Here is a 20,168-nt window from a genome sequence, read left to right as displayed (position 1 = left end):
AAAAGCCTGGGGCTGGAAGTCCCACTGGTATCCAGAGACAAGCCTTCCCCTTTATTTACCTCTTTAATTTCTGTCAACATTTTGTAATTTCCAGAGTACAAGTTTGGCACTTCCTTTGCTAAGTTTATTATCAATTTTTAAATTATTTTTGATGCTATTGTAAATGAAATTGTGAGTGTATAGAAATACCGTTGATATTTGGACATTGATCTTGTATGCTTAACCTTTGCTAAACTCACTTATTCTTTCTATTTGTGTTAGTGGTTTCCTTATTGCTATGTGTTACATGTGTCTCCCAAAAGTTCATGCACTGGAAACTTGACCCCCATTGAAACAGTGTTAAGAGGATGAGCAATCCAGTTACAGAATTTGAAAGGTGGGGCATCCCAGTTGGCCCCTTTGCTCTGGGCCTGCTCTCAACCTACCTGTGCCAATGAGGGACCAGCAGGTAGGAAGAGCAATGGTACTTGTGAAGACAAACCCATTTATCAGAAAATCTTCTATGGGCATTCTAGGTGCAAAGTTCCCACGGTCCAGGGTAGAAGCTTGTCAGAGAGCAGATAAAAGTTTGCCTGGAGATGTTGAATAGGATAAGGATTTGATTATGAAAGAGGCAAGGACAATTTTTTAGTTATTTGACTGAGAATAACTTTGAGGGTTCCACAGACCTATGCTAAAACTCATCAAGTTGGATATTTAAATGTTAGTTCATACCACATCAGTCATACCTCAATAAATCTGTAAAGTTTCAGAGACGGGGAAAAAACAGATTTAAAAATCTCTTTTAAAAAATTTAATTTAATTTAATTTTTTATTGGTAATGAATATTCATTAGATACAAAGCTGGTTGTCCCCCCTCATGCCCTATATGTGAAGGCCAGATCCATGCTGTCAGCATGCCCATTACTACAATTGTGTTTGTACCCCATCTCCCCAATCCAATTATCCCCCAACCTCCCTCCCGCTTCCCCCCACTCCACTTTGTATCCCTAGATATGTTTTCTCGCTCTGCAAGTCCCACACACCACTGTGGTCTTTCTTTCCTTCCTTCTTTCTCTCTTAGCTCCTACTCATGAGTGAGCACATGCGGTATTTATCCCTCTGTGCTTTGCTTATTTCACTCAACATAAGTTTCTCCAGGCTCATTCATGTTGTTGCAAATGGGAGAATTTCATTCTTTTTTATGGCAGAGTAGTATTCCATGGTGTATTTTTACCACAGTTACCTTATCCAATCATCCATCAATGGACATTTAGGTTGGTTCCATATCTTGGCTATTGTGAACAGAGCTGCAATGAATGTGGGAGTGCAGGTATCCCTTTGACATGACGATTTCCATTCCTCTGGGTATTTACCTAGAAGTGGGACTGCTGGGTTACATGGAAGATCTATCTGTAGTTGTTTGAGAAAGCTCCATACTGTTTTTCATAGTGGTTGTACTAATAATCTTACAGAACACTTTTCTTTTTCTTTTTTCTTTCTTTCTTTTTTTTTTTTTTGGTGGCTGGTGGGTATGGGGATCCAAACCCCTGACCCTAGTGTTATAACATTGTGCTCTAACCAACTGAGCTAAAGGCCAGCCCCAGACCACTTTTGAAACAAGAATCATCTGTACTTGAGGCAGTGCCAGGATCCGATATCTTCACTTGCTGTCAAAAGACTGGCTGAAATAAGTGATATATGATGTCAACCTAAATAACAAAGAGAGAGAGGCTTTCAAAAGAGAAAATGATATTTATTTGAGAATAGGGCATTGCAATGGGAATACACATGCCAGAATAAATTATGTTTGTATTCAGGGAGGGAAAGGAATACAAAAGTTTTTAAAGGAAAAATTAAGAGGATTATAAGACTGTTTTGAGATAATTATCCTTGGCTACAAGGATGAATAAAAAAGGTGATGGACAGGCAGCTGCTGTGCAGATGTCCTTGAAGAAGTATTTTTTGTGTGTGTAAGGTTGTGATGGCCTTTGTACAAGTTTATGGTTTTTGCAGGGTCCTTTGTGATAGTTCTTGTTTCCAGTCATTTATATGTGAGATCCCTCCCTTCCTGGGCCTCCCCAGCTTTATTTGACAGGGTTTTCAACACATGTGATTCCATTTTGATTCTGACAACTTTCATTCTGAGAAGGACAGCCCCAGGGAATACTAATCACACATTTGCTCCTGTTTTCATCAGCAAAAGTAAAACATTTAGACCACCTAAGCCTAGCACCTCATCAAAATGCCCTCATGTAGCCACATTTTCTCATCATGTTCTCGATTACTTCTTAATCAAGAATTGATATAAGAAATGGCAATGTGAAATATATGTTAAATTTTTGCCAAAAAAAAAAAAAAGAAAGAAAAGGAAAGAAGGTGGAAGGAAATATATGGTAGGCAGAATAATGGTCCCCCAAAGATGTCCACATCCTAATCCCTAGAACCTGTAAACATGTTACCTTACATGGTAAAGGAGAATTAAAGTTGCTAACCAGCTGATCTTAAAATGGGAGATAATCTGGATTATCCATCCAGTTAGGCTCAATGTAATCCCAAGGGCCCTTAAAAGTGAAAGAGGGAGGCAGAGTAGAGGAGACAGAAGGCGATGTGACTAGGGAAGAAAGGCGCAGAATGATGCAACATTGCTGGCTTTGAAGATGAAGGAAGTGGCCACCCGCCAAGGAATGTGGGCAGACTCAGAAGCTGGTGGCTCTCCCCTAGAGCGGCCAGAAGGAACATAACCCTCAAGGTGCCAACACCACGATTTTAGCCTGGTAAGAACCATTTCATACTTCGACCTCCAGAACTGTAAAATAATGAATTTGTGTTGTTTTCAGCCACAATGTTTGTGGTAATTTATTACAACAGCAATAGAAAACTACTACAAAATCTTTCCCATGAGGTAAAATAGCACTGGCTTCATTTATTCACACAGTCACTTAATAAAAGTTGAAAACTCTCTAAGGGCAAAGCATTGTGTTGAGTGCCCTGTTGGGAACAAAGCAGGAACACATTGAGATGGAATTTGTGCCTGCTGCCCATGAATGTAGGTGTATCAGTCCACTTCTGTTACTTACAACAAAACACATGGAACTAGGTAACTTGTAAGAAAACGAAATTTATTGCTTACAGTTGCAGAGTCTGGGAAGTCCAAACTCCAGGGAACAGTTATGGTGAGGGCCTTCTTTAGTGGTGGCTTTTCAGCAACTCAAGGGTCTCACATGGTAGAAAATTGTGGAGCACAGAGAGAGAGAGGAAGACTCACATGCTCTCCTTTAAAAGCCCTTAGAACCACACCCCTGACCACCATTATTAATCCATTCGCTAAGGCATGGTCCTATAGTTGAATCACCTCTTCAAGGCCCCACCTTTCAATTACCCTAATAGGATTTCCCACCCTCTTAACACTGTCACAGTGGGGGCTAAGTTTCCACTGTAACATTGGGGGACACAATTTAAGCTTCAGTGAGTTTGGGAGTGGGGTGGGGAACATTCAATACACAGCCGTAGGTAACAGTCAGTGCAGAAAGAGCAGGAGAGGTGGTGCCTGCATGCAACAGAGGAGGAGGGATTTTCAGTCCTCTTTGGCCAAGAATAATGGGGGTCCTGCTGTCCTCTTCCCTCTACAAACTGCTATATTTCGTGGCTCAGACCCGGGGAAGGGTCTGTTTCATCACTTCTCTCCTATCTCAGAGAAATGAGATACTTCTGTTGTCACCCGCATCCTGGATTAGGTCTCAGGCCCCTTCCTCTAGTTATGAATGTGCACAGCATTAGCGAACCTCAGCCAGCCAAAGCGATAAACTTCAACCGGCCACAAGAGTGTGCCTGTGAGGTGACTACAGTTGTTTTTTTTTTTTTTTCTTCCTGCCAAACCAGAATTAGCCGGTCTAGGAATGAGCGAGCGTGGAGATTTGAAATGCACCGATTGGAAGAAAGCCCGGGCTAGGTTCGGGCATCTCCAAACGCACCCTTTTTAAAGCCACCCGGACTGAGGCGTGGAGCTTTAAGCTCCGCAAAAGGCTCCCCTGGCCTGGCCGCGAGCGGCCGACGAGCCCGGGAGCCCCGCGCCGAGCGCACGGAGCCGGGCGGAGAGCCGAGCCTGCCGCAGGCTCCAGCATCTCCAGGATGACAAGCGACATTGCAACAAACCACTACGCCCAGCCGCCCCGGGGGCTCGGAGCCGAGCAGCAAGTTCGGGGATCGGGGCCGGGAGCCGAGTGAGGCCGCAGCCCCGCGGACTGCGGGCGGTGAGTAGTCCGAGGCCGCGCGGCGCCGCGGGCCCGGGGGCTGGGGGGCGCTGGCGGCATTGCGGAGTCCGGGAATACTACGGCCGCTGCCCCCCAGGGACCCTCGCGAAGGGATGGCGCGAGGCAGGCTGCCCGGGCGGTGGAGGGCAGGGCTGCCTCCGTTGCGCTCGCGAAAGTCCCCAGGCTTCCTGCACACGGCGGGTCTAGAGGGCAGAAGTTCCCACGGAGCCAGACTGGAAGGTGACCGCCCGCACACCTGCATCTGATGAAGAACCTGCTGCCTGCGTGCCCTGTCCGCTGGGACGAGCTCGTGATTTAGTTTTTCCTTGGCCTCCCCTCTGCCCCTCCCTGATAACGAGCCCACCGCATGCAACGCAAGGACAATAGCCAAATTAAAACTGAGTGACTTGCTTGTAAACTTCCTCCAGTAACAGAGCTGTAGAAAATGATTTTGTTTTAATCTCTGATAGGCTCCAGAAAGATCTGTTGTTTCTCTTTCTGCCTGTCACCCCGTCCATAAGTAGCTGAGCCCCATTTCATGCCTACGTGTGTCACTTGACTCCCTCGCCCCTCCGTGTGTGATTTCCTTTTCACGGTTTAAGAACCTCGCTCCCCGGCTGCTCTCGAGGCCCCGGCTTGGGACTTGGACTGGGTAGTGATGGGTGGAGAGGGGCAGACCTGGGGCAGTGGCTGTGGACATTTGGGGCGCGCGTGGCTCTCCGCGCTGGCTGCGGGGACTGTGAACGGCCCGGCTTCCCCCGCGGAGCTGCGGGGTTGCGAGCGCGACGAGGGACGCGGGGTGCCCGGGGTGGGGATGCGGGCTCGGGGGGATCGGGGACGGGCGCTCGGAGGGCGGGGCGCCGAGGCCGGGTACCGCGGGGCACGCGCGGGGCGCACAGATGCTGGCCGCCCGGTAGCAGTTTTGGTCGAGGCTCCGCCAGGGAGAAAGAAAAGACCAGAATGGGGCGAGGGCCCGGGGACGGCCATTTCGGGGCTAAATGCTGCCAAGGCCATGACGACATGGTAGGAGCTCAACTCTGCTTACCAATTAAGCCGGGTTCTTTCTGCGGAAAAGTTGATTCAGGCTCATTAAGAAGGGTGACTGCGCATCATTACTGGGGATTAGAAAGACTCCCTTTCGCCTTGACTGGCGCGCGCGCGTGCGTGTGTGTGTGTGTGAGACACACACAGTGTGTGCATGTGTGTGAGAGACACACTGTGTGCATGTGTGTGACAGTGTGTGTGCGCGTGTGTGAGACACTGTGTGCATGTGTGTGAGACAGTGTGCGTGTGTGAGACACTGCATGTGTGTGAGAGACAGTGTGTGCATGTGTGTGTGAGACACTGTGTGCATGTGTGTGAGACACACTGTGTGCGCGTGAGACTGTGCATGTGTGTGAGACAGTGTGTGTATGTGTGTGAGACTGTGTGCATGTGCGTGTGAGACAGTGTATGTGTATGAGAGACACAGTGTGGTGCGTGTGAGACACAGAGTGTGTGTGCATGTGTGTGAGAGTGCGTGTGTGATACTGTGCGTGTGACAGTGTGTGCGCGCGCGTGTGTGAGACACACAGCATGTGCGTGTGTGACAGTGTGTGACAGTGTGTGCACGTGTGTGAGAGAGACAGAGTGTGTGTGTGTGTGTGTGTCGCGGGTGGGGGGTAAAATAAGCTTCGAACAATGCGGGCCTGGGTTCAGATTTGGGCTCCACCACCCGCTGGTTTGACCTCTCTGAGCCTCGCTGTCCCGATTCGACAAATGGCCCCGTTTCCTCATCTGTGACAATGGGGACGTGAATACCGATTGGGCAGGGTCGTTGTGGAGAAGCCACGCGGCACAGCCCCCGACCCATAGGAGGCATTTACGTGCTGGGTTCCTCCGGGTCGGCTGTGAGCCCGGCCCCCCGGCTNCTCGGAGCGCCGAGGCCGGGTACCGCGGGGCACGCGCGGGGCGCACAGATGCTGGCCGCCCGGTAGCAGTTTTGGTCGAGGCTCCGCCAGGGAGAAAGAAAAGACCAGAATGGGGCGAGGGCCCGGGGACGGCCATTTCGGGGCTAAATGCTGCCAAGGCCATGACGACATGGTAGGAGCTCAACTCTGCTTACCAATTAAGCCGTGTTCTTTCTGCGGAAAAGTTGATTCAGGCTCATTAAGAAGGGTGACTGCGCATCATTACTGGGGATTAGAAAGACTCCCTTTCGCCTTGACTGGCGCGCGCGCGTGCGTGTGTGTGTGTGTGAGACACACACAGTGTGTGCATGTGTGTGAGAGACACACACAGTGTGTGCATGTGTGTGCACGTGTGTGTGAGACACAGTGTGTGCATGTGTGTGCACGTGTGTGTGAGACACAGTGTGTGCATGTGTGTGAGACACACTGTGTGCATGTGTGTGACAGTGTGTGTGCGCGTGTGAGACACTGTGTGCATGTGTGTGAGTGTGTGCATGTGTGTGAGACACACTGTGTGCGCGTGAGACTGTGCATGTGTGTGAGACATTGTGTGCATGTGTGTGTGACACTGTGTGCATGTGTGTGAGACACACTGTGTGCGCGTGAGACTGCATGTGTGTGAGACAGTGTGTGCATGTGTGTGAGACTGTGTGCATGTGTATGAGACACAGTGTGGTGCGTGTGAGACACAGAGTGTGTGTGCATGTGTGAGAGTGCGTGTGTGATACTGTGCGTGTGACAGTGTGTGCGCGCGCGTGTGTGAGACACACAGCATGTGCGTGTGTGACAGTGTGTGCACGTGTGTGAGAGAGACAGAGTGTGTGTGTGTGTGTCGCGGGTGGGGGGTAAAATAAGCTTCGAACAATGCGGGCCTGGGTTCAGATTTGGGCTCCACCACCCGCTGGTTTGACCTCTCTGAGCCTCGCTGTCCCGATTCGACAAATGGCCCCCCGTTTCCTCATCTGTGACAATGGGGACGTGAATACCGATTGGGCAGGGTCGTTGTGGAGAAGCCACGCGGCACAGCCCCCGAACCATAGGAGGCATTTACGTGCTGGGTTCCTCCGGGTCGGCTGTGAGCCCGGCCCCCCGGCTTCTGAGCCTTCGCTGCTCCGGCCTGGTGGCCTCCGTTGCGCTCGCGAAAGTCCCCAGGCTTCCTGCACACGGCGGGTCTAGAGGGCAGAAGTTCCCACGGAGCCAGACTGGAAGGTGACCGCCCGCACACCTGCATCTGATGAAGAACCTGCTGCCTGCGTGCCCTGTCCGCTGGGACGAGCTCGTGATTTAGTTTTTCCTTGGCCTCCCCTCTGCCCCTCCCTGATAACGAGCCCACCGCATGCAACGCAAGGACAATAGCCAAATTAAAACTGAGTGACTTGCTTGTAAACTTCCTCCAGTAACAGAGCTGTAGAAAATGATTTTGTTTTAATCTCTGATAGGCTCCAGAAAGATCTGTTGTTTCTCTTTCTGCCTGTCACCCCGTCCATAAGTAGCTGAGCCCCATTTCATGCCTACGTGTGTCACTTGACTCCCTCGCCCCTCCGTGTGTGATTTCCTTTTCACGGTTTAAGAACTCACACTTGGGGACCACGGGAGGGTGACTGTTGGTTCCGTCATCTCCGTTTCCTTCCTTCACCTTCTTCAGGGTGAGGCTCCAGTGTCGCGTGCTGACCTTCCAGCAGCAGGCGTGCGGAGGTTACATTTCACGTATGGATTCTTAGGGGAAGCCTCACACGCGCTACCTCCATGTGCCCCAGTGTGCCACACGCATGTTGTCATTTTACATGTGTCGGGATGTGGAAAATGTCAAGGAGCTTGGAGACCATACAGTGGAGAAACCTGTGGAACCTGGGGGTCCAAATACCCTGTTTTAGGTCTCCCCCCTCCCTCCAGGTGTACAGTAGGATTATAATACTAAAATGATTTTTGTATCGTATAATTGCATAAATGCTAAAATGCTAAAAGCATACTTGGGCGTGGGGGGATAAACATTTTTATGTTTGTCTTTATTTATTTTAGTTAACGTAGTTGAGAGATAAGTTAACTGTGATTAATCAAAACAGTGATTACTTTAAGATGTAAGTGTGAAAAGTAAGTGACTGTAGTGCAGCAGATGTGTAGGGACCCCTGAGGATCTGCGAGAACGTCCTGTCGCCCCACCCCCACCAGCGCTCTGCGTTTCCACGTGCACGGTTGTGCCTTCTGAATAAAACTTGTCCATTAAGTGCTATTCAATGACATTTATTTATGAACAAATTGGAAATGTCAAGAGCAGTTGATGGCGACTAGATGTTCTCACGCATAAAATAAATAATTCAGTAAGAATATAAAGTTTTTCACATTGCTTTAGAAAAGTGCTTCATATTTCAACCCATGGGTTGAAAAACTATAACTTTTTTATTATTTTTATTTCAAAGCCTTTCTTAGTTATAAGTGGACTTTAGGAAAATGCCAAGTTGTGTTGTTTTATCTTGTTAAACACAGCTGAGCATGTCCCACAGATCGTAAGATGAGGTTATGATTCACATAGACCATTCACACCCCAGCTCAAGCTGCCCGGTTCTCTTCTTTAAGGCTCCTTGGGTTCTGCATAGGACTAGCAGGGACCGAGGGAAGACCACCCCCAGCCCTCTGAATGTGCTGATCCTTGGGCCCTTCTGATGGTGGCGCTCTTCCCTGAGCTGCAGCTTTGGAGATCAAGGGCCACCGTATCCCTCTCTAGCCCCAGGCAGGCTCATCCATCAGGAGCAGAGAGTGGGTGGCAGACACACACAGGAGCCTGGAGCCCAAGACAGACTAGAACACTTCCCAAGAGAGGTGGCTCTTGAATTGTCCGTCTGGTTTCCTTCTCTTTTACAATTTAGCCAGTAATTCACCTGGAGTCAAGAGGATCCAGATAATATTTAAAAGACAGAGAGAGACCTATATTTTCTCATAATAAACTTAATATGTCTACTTAGAAATTTTTTACCGATAAGTAAAACAAAGGGAGAAATCATCCAAAGAATAGTCTCCATCAATATTTTTCTTTGTTTCACTCCAGTCTTTTCCTATGGATATGTGATTTGAACAAACGACAAAGGGATTATGGCAAATGTCCCATTTTGTAACCACATGTATAGTTCACAGTTTATTTTATTTTTTTATTTATTTTGTTCCTTTTTTTGTCTTTTTTTCATGACCGGCAACGGATCGCAACCCTCAGTGTCGCGCCCGTACCGGACCGGGACCGGCAACGGGATCGCAACCCTCGGTGTTGCACCCGCACCTTGCTCAGCCAGTGAGCAGCCGGTCTGTATGTGGTATCCGAACCCTCGGCGGGAGCGCCACTGAGCTCCCAAGCGGCGCACTGTAGCAGTGCACTGTAGCAGTGAGCCACCTGGCCGGCCCATACAGTTTAGCATGACCTTCATTCCAGGTCTTCAAAGAGCCTTGGACAACTTTATTTTTGATGGCAGACTTGCCTTGTAATAGCTGTGCCATGATTGATTGATTGATTGATTGATTGATTGTACAAGTATTTTGATGTTGGATATTGGTGTTTTCAGGGGGTTTTTTTGGTTTTGGATTTTTTTTCCCCACTATTTCAGGGTTTCACTGTGATAATTTAGTTGAATCTTGAAGGCCAGGAGGTTAGAAGGAGAGGAGTGTGTTCCTGAGAGAGGGAAGGAGAGAAGTCACACACAATCCCGCAAGAGACTGTGCCAAGTTTAGGGAGCTGCAGGTGCTTCTGCAGGGCTGGAGGGCAAAGTGCACAGGTGGTGGGGGTTGGGGGGCACCAGGCAGGGACAGCGGGTAATGTGAGAGGGGAGCCTGGCAGCAGCCAGAGCACAGGAGCAACCCAGGCACCCAAGGTTGGGCAGTTTGGACTTGATCCTAATTTTGACTGAGGTGGTGGGGAGATTACAGAGTAAGCAAAGCATCTTATTGCTCCCAGCATCTGGCTAAGAGGAGGTAGAGGGAGGCACAGGTGGAAAAGGACCCAGGCAGGGAGCAGCAATGCACACAGGCAGTGTAGCAGCTGAGAACTGGACAGCTGGGGAGGAGACAGAATAATTTAAAAGATAGTGGTAATAACGAGAACAAGGTGTCAGAGAAAGAAAGAAGTCAAGACAAGAGCCCCAAGACGGATTCATTCAATTGCTCTCACTGGCATCCATGGTTCCCTGCACCCATTTCTTCCCAACAAACCCTTAGCCAGAACCAACGCTGTAGTCCAGGGATCAGCAAACTTTTCCTGTAAAGAGTCAGAGAGTAAGTATGTTAGGTTTTGTGGGCCGCATAGCCTTTTAAAAGGTAAAGACAAATCTTAGCTCTGGCAGGTACAGAAACAGGTTGCTGGCGCTGTGAAGTTTGCTTGTCTGCTTCTCTCTCCTTCTGCATCAGAACGCTGCTGAGAAAAGCCCGACAAGTGGAGACATTTCTAGTGTGTTTGACACCCAGAAAGGATCATTTTTAACACTCTCCTCCTCCACTGAACCAAAATTATTTTTAGTAATCATCATATAATAGTCACTAATAATCATTGTTTTCTTACTTGTTCTTCTGTTTTAAAATAACTAATTAAAACAAGAATGGATTACATAGGATATTATAGGTATAGTATATATATATATACTATATAGAATCTATAGGATTATAAATATATATACTATATAGAATCTATAGGATTATAAATATATATACTATATAGGATATATAGGATTATAAAGGATATTATATAAGTTGAGTAAAATATTTCATGTGTTAACTAAAAAGGTCACTTTCCAAACCAAAGATTTTCACCTCACAGTCTTACACTCCGATTCACTATTTTAAATTTTAAGCAAAACTAAAATCTCCAGGTGGGCCAAAAGAGTGACAGAAGTGAAATAGCTCGGGTCCTGGTTCTTTGTCTCAGTGAGCATTGTGCTGACATAGTTTGTCTTGAATGTCCTGTTACAGGCAGAGTGTGTAGTGTCTCAGGGGTCTGCAGACACAGATTGTGCTGAAGGGAGCTCTAGCAATATCAAACTCTTTGGAGCTTACTCTTGAAACTAATGCATATAGCTGGGGCTACACATGTGCCGGGGCCAACTATAAAACCAGGAGTTCTCTGAAATAACTTCCATGTAGAATACCATGTTTTCAAAGGAGGAGTCGTAAAAACAGACTTATGTGAAGTGTACATATATATCATCAAAACTCAACGTAATTGTTTGTAACAGACCAGCAAAACGTTTTTTCAGGGAGGCGTATTTTATTAGTGCCATCATCTAAAATTGCAAATATAGTGATAAAAATTAAAAAAAAAAAAAAAAGAACTTTTAATCGTTTGTTGTTTTTAAGTTCTCTGTACAAGTCGCTCCCACAAGGCTCTGGGGCAGAGTGCTCCCTGGCTCTGTCCTCAATGCTCCACTGCCCACAGCCAGGCAGCGGAGCCCTGCAGAGCTCAGCTTGACCTTTGGAACTGCCCAACAATCATTTCCATTTGTAAGCAACAGTCTTCTCCATTATCCTGAGCACTGAGGCCCCTCCACAACCTTCATCCTCCTCATCCTCAGCCAGTGATTTAACTTCCTACTTCACCAAAGAAATTAAACCATCAGCGGTGCCTTTCCATCCTGCTGTGTACCATCTTAGCTCCATGCACCCCTCCTTCCTGCAGTCCCAGAGGAGGGTCTCTCTTCCTGATCATGATCAACCCCACCACCTCTGGGATTCATCACCTTCCTTCCTCCCTCCGGCCTCACCCTCCCTCCTTCCTTCCCTCTCTCTCCTTCCTCTTGCTCCTTATCCTCAGTTTTTATACACACATTTAATTCTTATCCTAAAAAAGACAGAAAGAACAAAAGAAAGGGGAAGAAAGAAAAGAAAAAGAAAAATCTCCCCTTGACCTGGCATCATGCCCCCTCTGGTTCCATCCAGTCTCCTTCCTCTCATCCAAACATCTTGAGAGGAGGATATATGCAAAACACCAATCTCATTATGTCTCTTCCTCACGTAAATTCAGCCAATGGCTGTTCATTATTGCTTGGGATTGAGTGTCCCCCAAAACATGACTCCCACTGTGACAGTGTTAAGAGGGTGGGTGTAGTGGATTGGATTATGTTCCCCCAAAACTCAATAAGGCTTGAATTGTGTCCCCCAAGTTTTATGCATTAGAAACTTAGACCCCACTGTGACTGTTAAGAGAGTGGGAAATCCTCATATGGTAATTGGAGGGTGGAGCCTTAAAGAGGTGATTGGATTATAGGACTATGCAGTAGTGAATGGATTAAAAATGGTGGTCAGGGGCGTGGTTCTGAGGGCTTTAAAAGAAGAAGAGAGTCTGTCTGTCTGTCTCTCTCTGCTTTCTCTCTGCTCTCTGCTTCCACCATCTTGCAATGTGAGACCCCTGGGTCACTGTCGCCACCACCAGATGGACTTTGGACTTCCCAGCCTGACAAACTGTAAGCAATAAACTTTCTTATAAATGACCTAGTTCTAAGTATTTTGTTATAAGCAACAGAAACAGACTAGTACATTGGGAAATCCTACTATGGTAATTGAAAGGTGGGGCCTTGAAGAGGTGATTAGATTGTAGGACCATGCCGTAATGAATGAATTAAAAGTGGTGGTCATGGGCATGGTTCTGAGGGCTTTGAAAGAGGAGCATGAAGAGTCTCTCTCTCTCTCTCTCTCTCTCTCTCTCTCTGCTCCACCATTTTCTGCCATGTGAGACCCCTATATTGCCGTAAAGCCACCACCAAAGAAGGCTCTCACCGTAAGTGTTCCCTGGACATTGGACTTCCCAGCATCTGAAACTGTAAGCAATAAATTTCATTTTCTTACAAATCACCCAGTTCCGTGTATTTTGTTATAAGAAACAGAAATGGACTAATAAATTATGGATAAGATAAACTCCAAGCTCTTTATTTGGTACACAAAGCCCTGCCTACCTGGTAATCTCACCTCTTGACCTGTATGTCATTGTAGCATCCAAACTCCTTTAGTCTGATATCCTATTTTCCAAGTAATTTTCTAGTAATTAATTAAGTTTCCCAGGTAAATGTTGGGAATGGGGGCGGGTGGAGGGGGTAAAAGTATGTGCATTGTATAGTCAGATGTAAGTATCATATTATTAGAAAGCTGTGTCTCCCACTGTAAAGTAAGAAACTGGCCTGCTACTTTGTCAGTCCCTCCTGAGTCGGGTCTATATGAACTAGTACCCCAAGGTCAATCCACTCTGTCCATACTGAACAAACTGAGCACTTGGACCCACAAAAACTGAGAACTAGATCTTCTGCCAGAGGCCCCACCAAGGTGACACTTCTTCCTTCTCTGACATCTTTCTTGTCACCTGTCAGTATCTGTCTCTGAAAAGGAGACAGGGTATAGGCATTGGAGTCAGGAATAGCTGATTGAAATCCTGGTTTCCCATCTCGCCACACCACATACTGGCCATGAGACCTTGGGAAAGTCACTTCACTTCTCTGAGTCTATTTCCAAGATTATACGTCAATTTTTGTGTGTGTGTGTGGCTGGCTAGTACAAGGATCCAAACCCTTGACCTTGCTGTTATAACACTGTCTCCTAACCAACCGAGCTAACCGGCTAGCCTATGTGTTTCCAAGATTATAATACTTACAGAAGGATGGCTGTAAAGATGAAACAGGTACCACAAAAGCACTCGATCCCATGAAAAAGTAAGGAGTGTTCCCAAATCCACATAATGACAACGATTAATCTGAGGTCTGATGTGATGTGGGAGCCACTTTGGTCATGATGGGGAGGTCAAAGTGTCCACAGAAGATGAACAGATTTTTTGTTTTGATGTTCAGTGAAGTTGTTATGTGTATTTCAGAAACATCTTGGAAGATGTATACAAGTCATGAAGAAATTGGGTACGATTTTGAAGATGACCCCAAGGATAAGAAGACACTTAAGCCCCACCCAGACATTGACGGTGGATGGGCTTGGATGATGGTCCTTTCCTCTTTCTTTGTGCACATTCTCATCATGGGCTCCCAGATGGCGCTGGGCGTCCTCAACGTGGAATGGCTGGAAGAGTTCCACCAGAGCCGCGGCCTGACCGCGTGGGTCAGCTCCCTGAGCATGGGCATCACCTTGATTGTGGGTATGTTCACGTATGATCTGTTGTAAAACTGAAAAATTATAAAATGACGATTCCCCTCTGTAAGTGATGTTTTATATTGTGGAAATATTAGATGTTAGTAATGGTACTATTGTTTTAATTTTGTAAAATAAGCATAATATAAATTTACTATTTTAACCGTTTGTAAGTGTACAGTTCAGTGCTGTTAATGATTCATGTCATTGTGCAACCGTCACCACCCTCTGTCTCCAGAACTTTTTTCATCTTCCCAAACTGAAATCTCTGTCCTCGTTAAACACTAACTCCTCATTCCCACCTCCCCCAGCCTCTTGTCCACCACATGCTATTTCCTGTCTCTATGAATTTGACTCTTCTAGGTACCTTATGTAAGTGGAATTATACAGTATTTATCCTTTTGCATGATATGACTATTTGAATGTTATAAACATTTGGAGTATTTTAAAAATTGATTCTTTAAAAAATTCTTTTTTGCCCCAAACTCTCTTTTCTTAGCAGTAATAATTCATTATCTATCATTACAAATTTCTGCTTATTTAACATTTATGCATATTTTTAAAGGATAGAAATTTTAGACAAAACACTGTAAAAGTCAAGTAATAACCTTATATCAGAATTCTCTTAATTAGAAATATTATTGACCATATGTTACTGAAAAATCTATTAAACTGTTTTTAGGAAACTTACAGGAACAAATAATAATATACGAGTCTTCTCATATTTTCTAGTTAATCGCAACCACACAGCAATCTACAAAGCCAATTCTTATATGGTTGGAAATGTTAAGTCAGGAAGTTATTATAAATATAAGTTATTATGGCTAAGAAAAACTGCTGATAGAACACTTAAAATCCCGCTTTCTTACCTTTTTTAAAAATATATTTTTGGAGAGGAGGAGGAGGGAAAGAGGGGAAAGGGAGGGTAATTGCATAAGGGGCATAAAGAATAAGTATGATTTGTAACAGTGAATATGCTAATAAAATATAAATTAAAAAATATATATATATTTTAAGGGGTAGAACAAAACATATAGATTCAATCTAGGAAGTTTGTACATGAAAAAAATAACACACAAAAAAAGACTCAGACAAAGGCCAGGAGGTATAAAATGTCTCAATATTTTCCAAACTATCCAATAAGGTGATCTTAGATATTATTGTGTGTTTCACAAGTTCTGTAAAAATAAGCAGTGGAATCTAATCTTGAAATTATTAGGTATGGCTTTTGAAGATGACCCCCCAAATACCTAACTCATAGTGATGGTGAGCTCTGATGGTTGTCCTTAATTTAACTAGGAGGTAACTGTGTGTTTGGAATTCTGTTTGAGACTCCCTGAATTCCAGAGAGTAGAATTTCAGATTGTAGACTAATATTTCTACAGGAAAATATGCATGCCAGATAAACATGTTTTGCCCTGGACCTCAGAGATCTTAACGTAGCAGGGCTCATAGCTATTCAAGGGAACTTCAAAGAGTTCATGGAAAATGAAATTAAAATATAAAAATTAAAAATATAAACTTTATTTCTCAACATAAGCTACCCCAAGTTCAAGACACTTTTGCAAGCAATGATACCAGTCATTTAGTGTGAGGATACAAACAAGATCAATTTTTTCCTTGCAAATTGATGTGGATAGTCTGCCACTATAGGCTTGAATGTTGTCTCATTCCTTCTTAAAATGAGTTATCCATTTGTATGCTGCTGATTTATTTAGGGCACTGTCCCCATAAACTTTTCATAAAGCATCAATGATTTCACGATTCTTCCACTCAAACTTCACCATAAATTTGATGTTTATTCTTGCTTCAAATTTAGCAGAATTCATGTTGCTCTGATAGGGGCTCTTCTCAAACTGATGTCTTTTTCTTCTTAGTGCCTCAACCTAGATCCTGTTCAGAGATGTTATAACAAGTTAGTGTGAGTTTATTTTGGTGCAAAAAAAATTTTGCAATGCATGCAGATTTTTCATAATGTGTATTTTCCATGAACTTTTTGAAGACCCCTCATACAAATGAATGGTTTTTATTCTGTTGTGACCTTGAATTACTGTTCATTATCCTAAGCTTCCTGGTATAGGGTGCCTGCAGATACTTTGAGAAACATGAGGGAATTTTCCAGCCAGAGACCAGCAGTACCAGTTCTCCTTAATTTAGCACGTGCTACATGCCAAGCGCATGTTATGTATGTAATCTCATTTGATCCTGCAACAACATTGGAGGCCAGATCATCATCTCTGTCTTACCAAGGAAGAACAGGCAACACTCAGAGACATGAAGTAACTTACTGAAGGTTGAACAGCCAGTAGGTGTAGGACGGGCTTCAAACCTGGTCCGTTTGACTCCAAAATTGAGTCCACTAGACACACTGCCGGCCACTATATCAAATGAGAATTGAAAATATATTTGAAGTGAATAAATATAAATTGTTTTTATTTTCTAGTCATTGAAGCACATTTGGGTTACCTCTTTTCAATTAGAAAAAACACTATGTTACAGTCGGTGAAAGCCATCTCCATCTTGGGCAGTGATTTGCACATGGTAAATTCAACAAATATGCATTTTTTCATTCTTTACTAACATGGATTTGCCAGTGTCCTGCAGGAGGTTCCAACTTTTAACAAAATATTGTCCCTCATTTGTATGTACAGCAGCGTTTTGATGATAGCTCTCCCAGTAATTCTTGGTGAGTGCCATATTGTTAGGGGAATCTATAGACTGCAAAAGATCATTTACTTGCTAGGTAGATTTAGAGCAGTGGTTGCCAATCTTGGCTGTACATCAGAACCACCTGGGGAGCTTTTAAAAACCCCTGAAGCTTGGGCTGCACTGGACTATTAAGTTAGAATTTCTTGGGATAGGACCCAAATATCAGGATTCGTTGTTGTTAAAGCTCATAAGTAACCCCAACATTCAGCCAAGACAGAGAGCCATTGACTTTGAGGATCCTTACTCTTTACTGCAGTGAGGGATTAACCCAAGAGACCTGGAGTTCAAAGAACCTCCTTTCATCCCCGAGCGCTGCCAAGGCCCACGTCAGATTGTTCCTCTCCTTCCCTGAACTTTTTTCAACCTATCAGGTGGTGGGATAGGCAAACTGTGATGACTTCCTGAGGGCATTCCCTGCAGCAAAATGACACTTTATTATGTGGGAAATAATCCAAGATTCAGATTCCTTCTGAAGAGGAAAAAGTCTGATAGTGTGTATAACCTCATTCCAAAACACTGAATTACTCTACAAAAGTGTGAGGCAGAGTCACAGGACTGTATCTGGGTTGCGTTATTCCCCCTTCTTAGATTGGGGGGTGGGGGGTTGGTTCTTTTTATTTTGTTGAAATGGCAGTTGGGTCTTTGGAGATGCCTGCTGACCTTCAGTGACAATGGTTAGAAAATTGAAAATCAGAAAGCTTGGATCTGAATTCTGGTTTTTTTTTTTTGTTGTTGTTGTTTTCCACGTATATGTTTTGTAACTATGGAAGAGACACAGCATTTCTAGGTCTGACTTTGCCCATCTGCAAATCGTGAATGGCTGAAGTTCCAGCATGGAAGAGCTGATTAACTAAAAAGCCAGACACTGTTACCCACTTAATGATTTTGTCAGTAAAGGAGTTAATACTTTTATTTATAAAATTCATCCAGACATGAACATTTGCATTCATTGGGAATTTCCTCCTTTTCTTCCCTCAAGTGCCTTCTTAATGCAATGTTTCTTAAACATACCGGTATCTCAGAAAAACTTGCTTCTGGGCCCTTTTTGTAATGTGGAAAATATGACCGTGCTACTGAACTGTGATCTGTTGACCTTTCAAAGGGCTATTAACAGCAAACCAACAAGTCNTTTTTTTTTTTTACATATTAACTGAAGAAAAATGGGCGCCCTTTAAAGATTTTTTAAGATTGGGAAACAAAAAGAAGTCAGAAGGAGCCAAATCAGGACTCTAAGGTAGATGCTTAATGACTTCCCATTGAAACTCTAGCAAAATTGCCCTTGTTTGATGAGAGGCATGAGCAGGAGCACTGTCACTGTTGAGGGGGACTCTCTGGTGAAGCTTTTGTGGGTGTTTTTCTGCTAAAACTTTGAACAACTGTCTGAAAATACTCGCATAATAAGCAGATGTTATCATTCTTTGGCCCTCCAGAAAGTCAATAAGCAAAATGCCTTGAGTACCCCCCAAAATTGTTGCCTTTGCTGTTGACCAGTCTGCTTTTGCTGTGACTGGACCACTTCCACCTCTTGGGAGCCATTGCTCTGATTGTGTTTTGTCTTTAGAATTGTACCAGTAAAGCCATGTGTTTTTTTTTTTTTGCTTGTTTGTTTTGTTTTTGGTGGCTGGCCGGTATGGGGATCCACGCCCTTGATTGTAAAGCCATGTTTTATCCCCTGTTCAAAGAAATGCTTCAGGATCTTGGTCCCACTTGTTTAAAATTTCCATTAAAAGCTCTGCTCTTGCCTGCAGCCGATCTGAGCTCAATAGTTTGGCCACCCATTGAGCAGAAAGTTTGTTCAACTTTAATTTTTTAGTCGGAATTATGTAAGCTGAACCAGTTGAGATGTCTATAGTGTTGGCTATTGTTTCTGCTATTAATCGTTGGTCCTCTTCAGTGAGGATACAAACAAGATCAATTTTTTCCTTGCAAATTGATGTGGATAGTCTGCCACTATAGGCTTGAATGTTGTCTCATTCCTTCTTAAAATGAGTTATCCATTTGTATGCTGCTGATTTATTTAGGGCACTGTCCCCATAAACTTTTCATAAAGCATCAATGATTTCACGATTCTTCCACTCAAACTTCACCATAAATTTGATGTTTATTCTTGCTTCAAATTTAGCAGAATTCATGTTGCTCTGATAGGGGCTCTTCTCAAACTGATGTCTTTTTCTTCTTAGTGCCTCAACTTAGATCCTGTTCAGAGATGTTATAACAAGTTAGTGTGAGTTTATTTTGGTGCAAAAAAAATTTTGCAATGCATGCAGATTTTTCATAATGTGTATTTTCCATGAACTTTTTGAAGACCCCTCATACAAATGAATGGTTTTTATTCTGTTGTGACCTTGAATTACTGTTCATTATCCTAAGCTTCCTGGTATAGGGTGCCTGCAGATACNGTGCTACTGAACTGTGATCTGTTGACCTTTCAAAGGGCTATTAACAGCAAACCAACAAGTCATGCATTTTTCACTTTTATACCCACTCATCCAAGTTTGGCGTGGTCAGGTGACCACAGGTTTAGAAAAATAAAAATGTGTAAAGAAATCAAAGAAATATCTTCAACTTATGGTATCTGAATTTCAGTTACCCCCAATAATTCCCTCAGATGTTTATATTAATGTGCTTATTTTATATATTATTTATATAATGTGCATATTTCATAAATATATAGCATTTATATAAAATATATTTAATATATTAAGTCTATCTAAGAAATTCATCTAGTGAATTATTTCCTATAATGCAACAGGGTTAATTAAATTAATGTCTTTAACTTCATAATTTTTAGAAACAGTCACTCTCAAAACCACTACACAAAAAAAATCTCATTAGCAGACTGTGTACCCAAATATTCACATGAATGTAGTTACAACTTTAAAGGAAAATTTTATTTCAGTTTGGGCTAAAAGGGGAAGCTGTTTAGAGTTCAATAACTTTTTAACTTGATACAGTCCCACCTGAATATAGGATTTCATAACTATGTAAAGTAATAATGATCAAAATAAGATGACGTTTAAAATGTGCCATCTTAACTGAATATTGAATACTGTCTCATATTGAGTTGTTAAAATCTGGATTGCTATTTGAACAAGGAATTGTTGATTGTAAGGCAAGCATTCAGTTTCAGTGACATTAGAAATTACCCCTAAAATCAAGAAGATAATAAAGAGGGTTGACGATTAAA

At 43.9% G+C, this 20,168-nt stretch overlaps 1 protein-coding gene across 1 annotated transcript in view; it reads left to right on the top strand.

Annotated features, from left to right (window-relative positions):
- Nucleotides 1–3,876: 3,876 nt before the first annotated feature.
- The window catches only part of LOC103603814 (monocarboxylate transporter 14-like), a gene marked incomplete at its 3' end in the record, with an annotated part of 18,130 nt that continues 1,838 nt past the window's right edge, over nucleotides 3,877–20,168 (top strand). The window contains exons 1-2 of the mRNA XM_008588402.1: nucleotides 3,877–4,232; nucleotides 14,007–14,279. Coding sequence (XP_008586624.1) covers nucleotides 14,021–14,279 — 259 coding nt within the window. The remainder of the gene's footprint in view (nucleotides 4,233–14,006; nucleotides 14,280–20,168) is intronic.

Source organism: Galeopterus variegatus, unplaced genomic scaffold, assembly GCF_000696425.1.
Source record: "Galeopterus variegatus unplaced genomic scaffold, G_variegatus-3.0.2 Scaffold4802, whole genome shotgun sequence".
In the NCBI taxonomy this organism is placed as follows: domain Eukaryota; kingdom Metazoa; phylum Chordata; class Mammalia; order Dermoptera; family Cynocephalidae; genus Galeopterus; species Galeopterus variegatus.
This window is presented reverse-complemented; position numbering and strand designations above follow the sequence as displayed.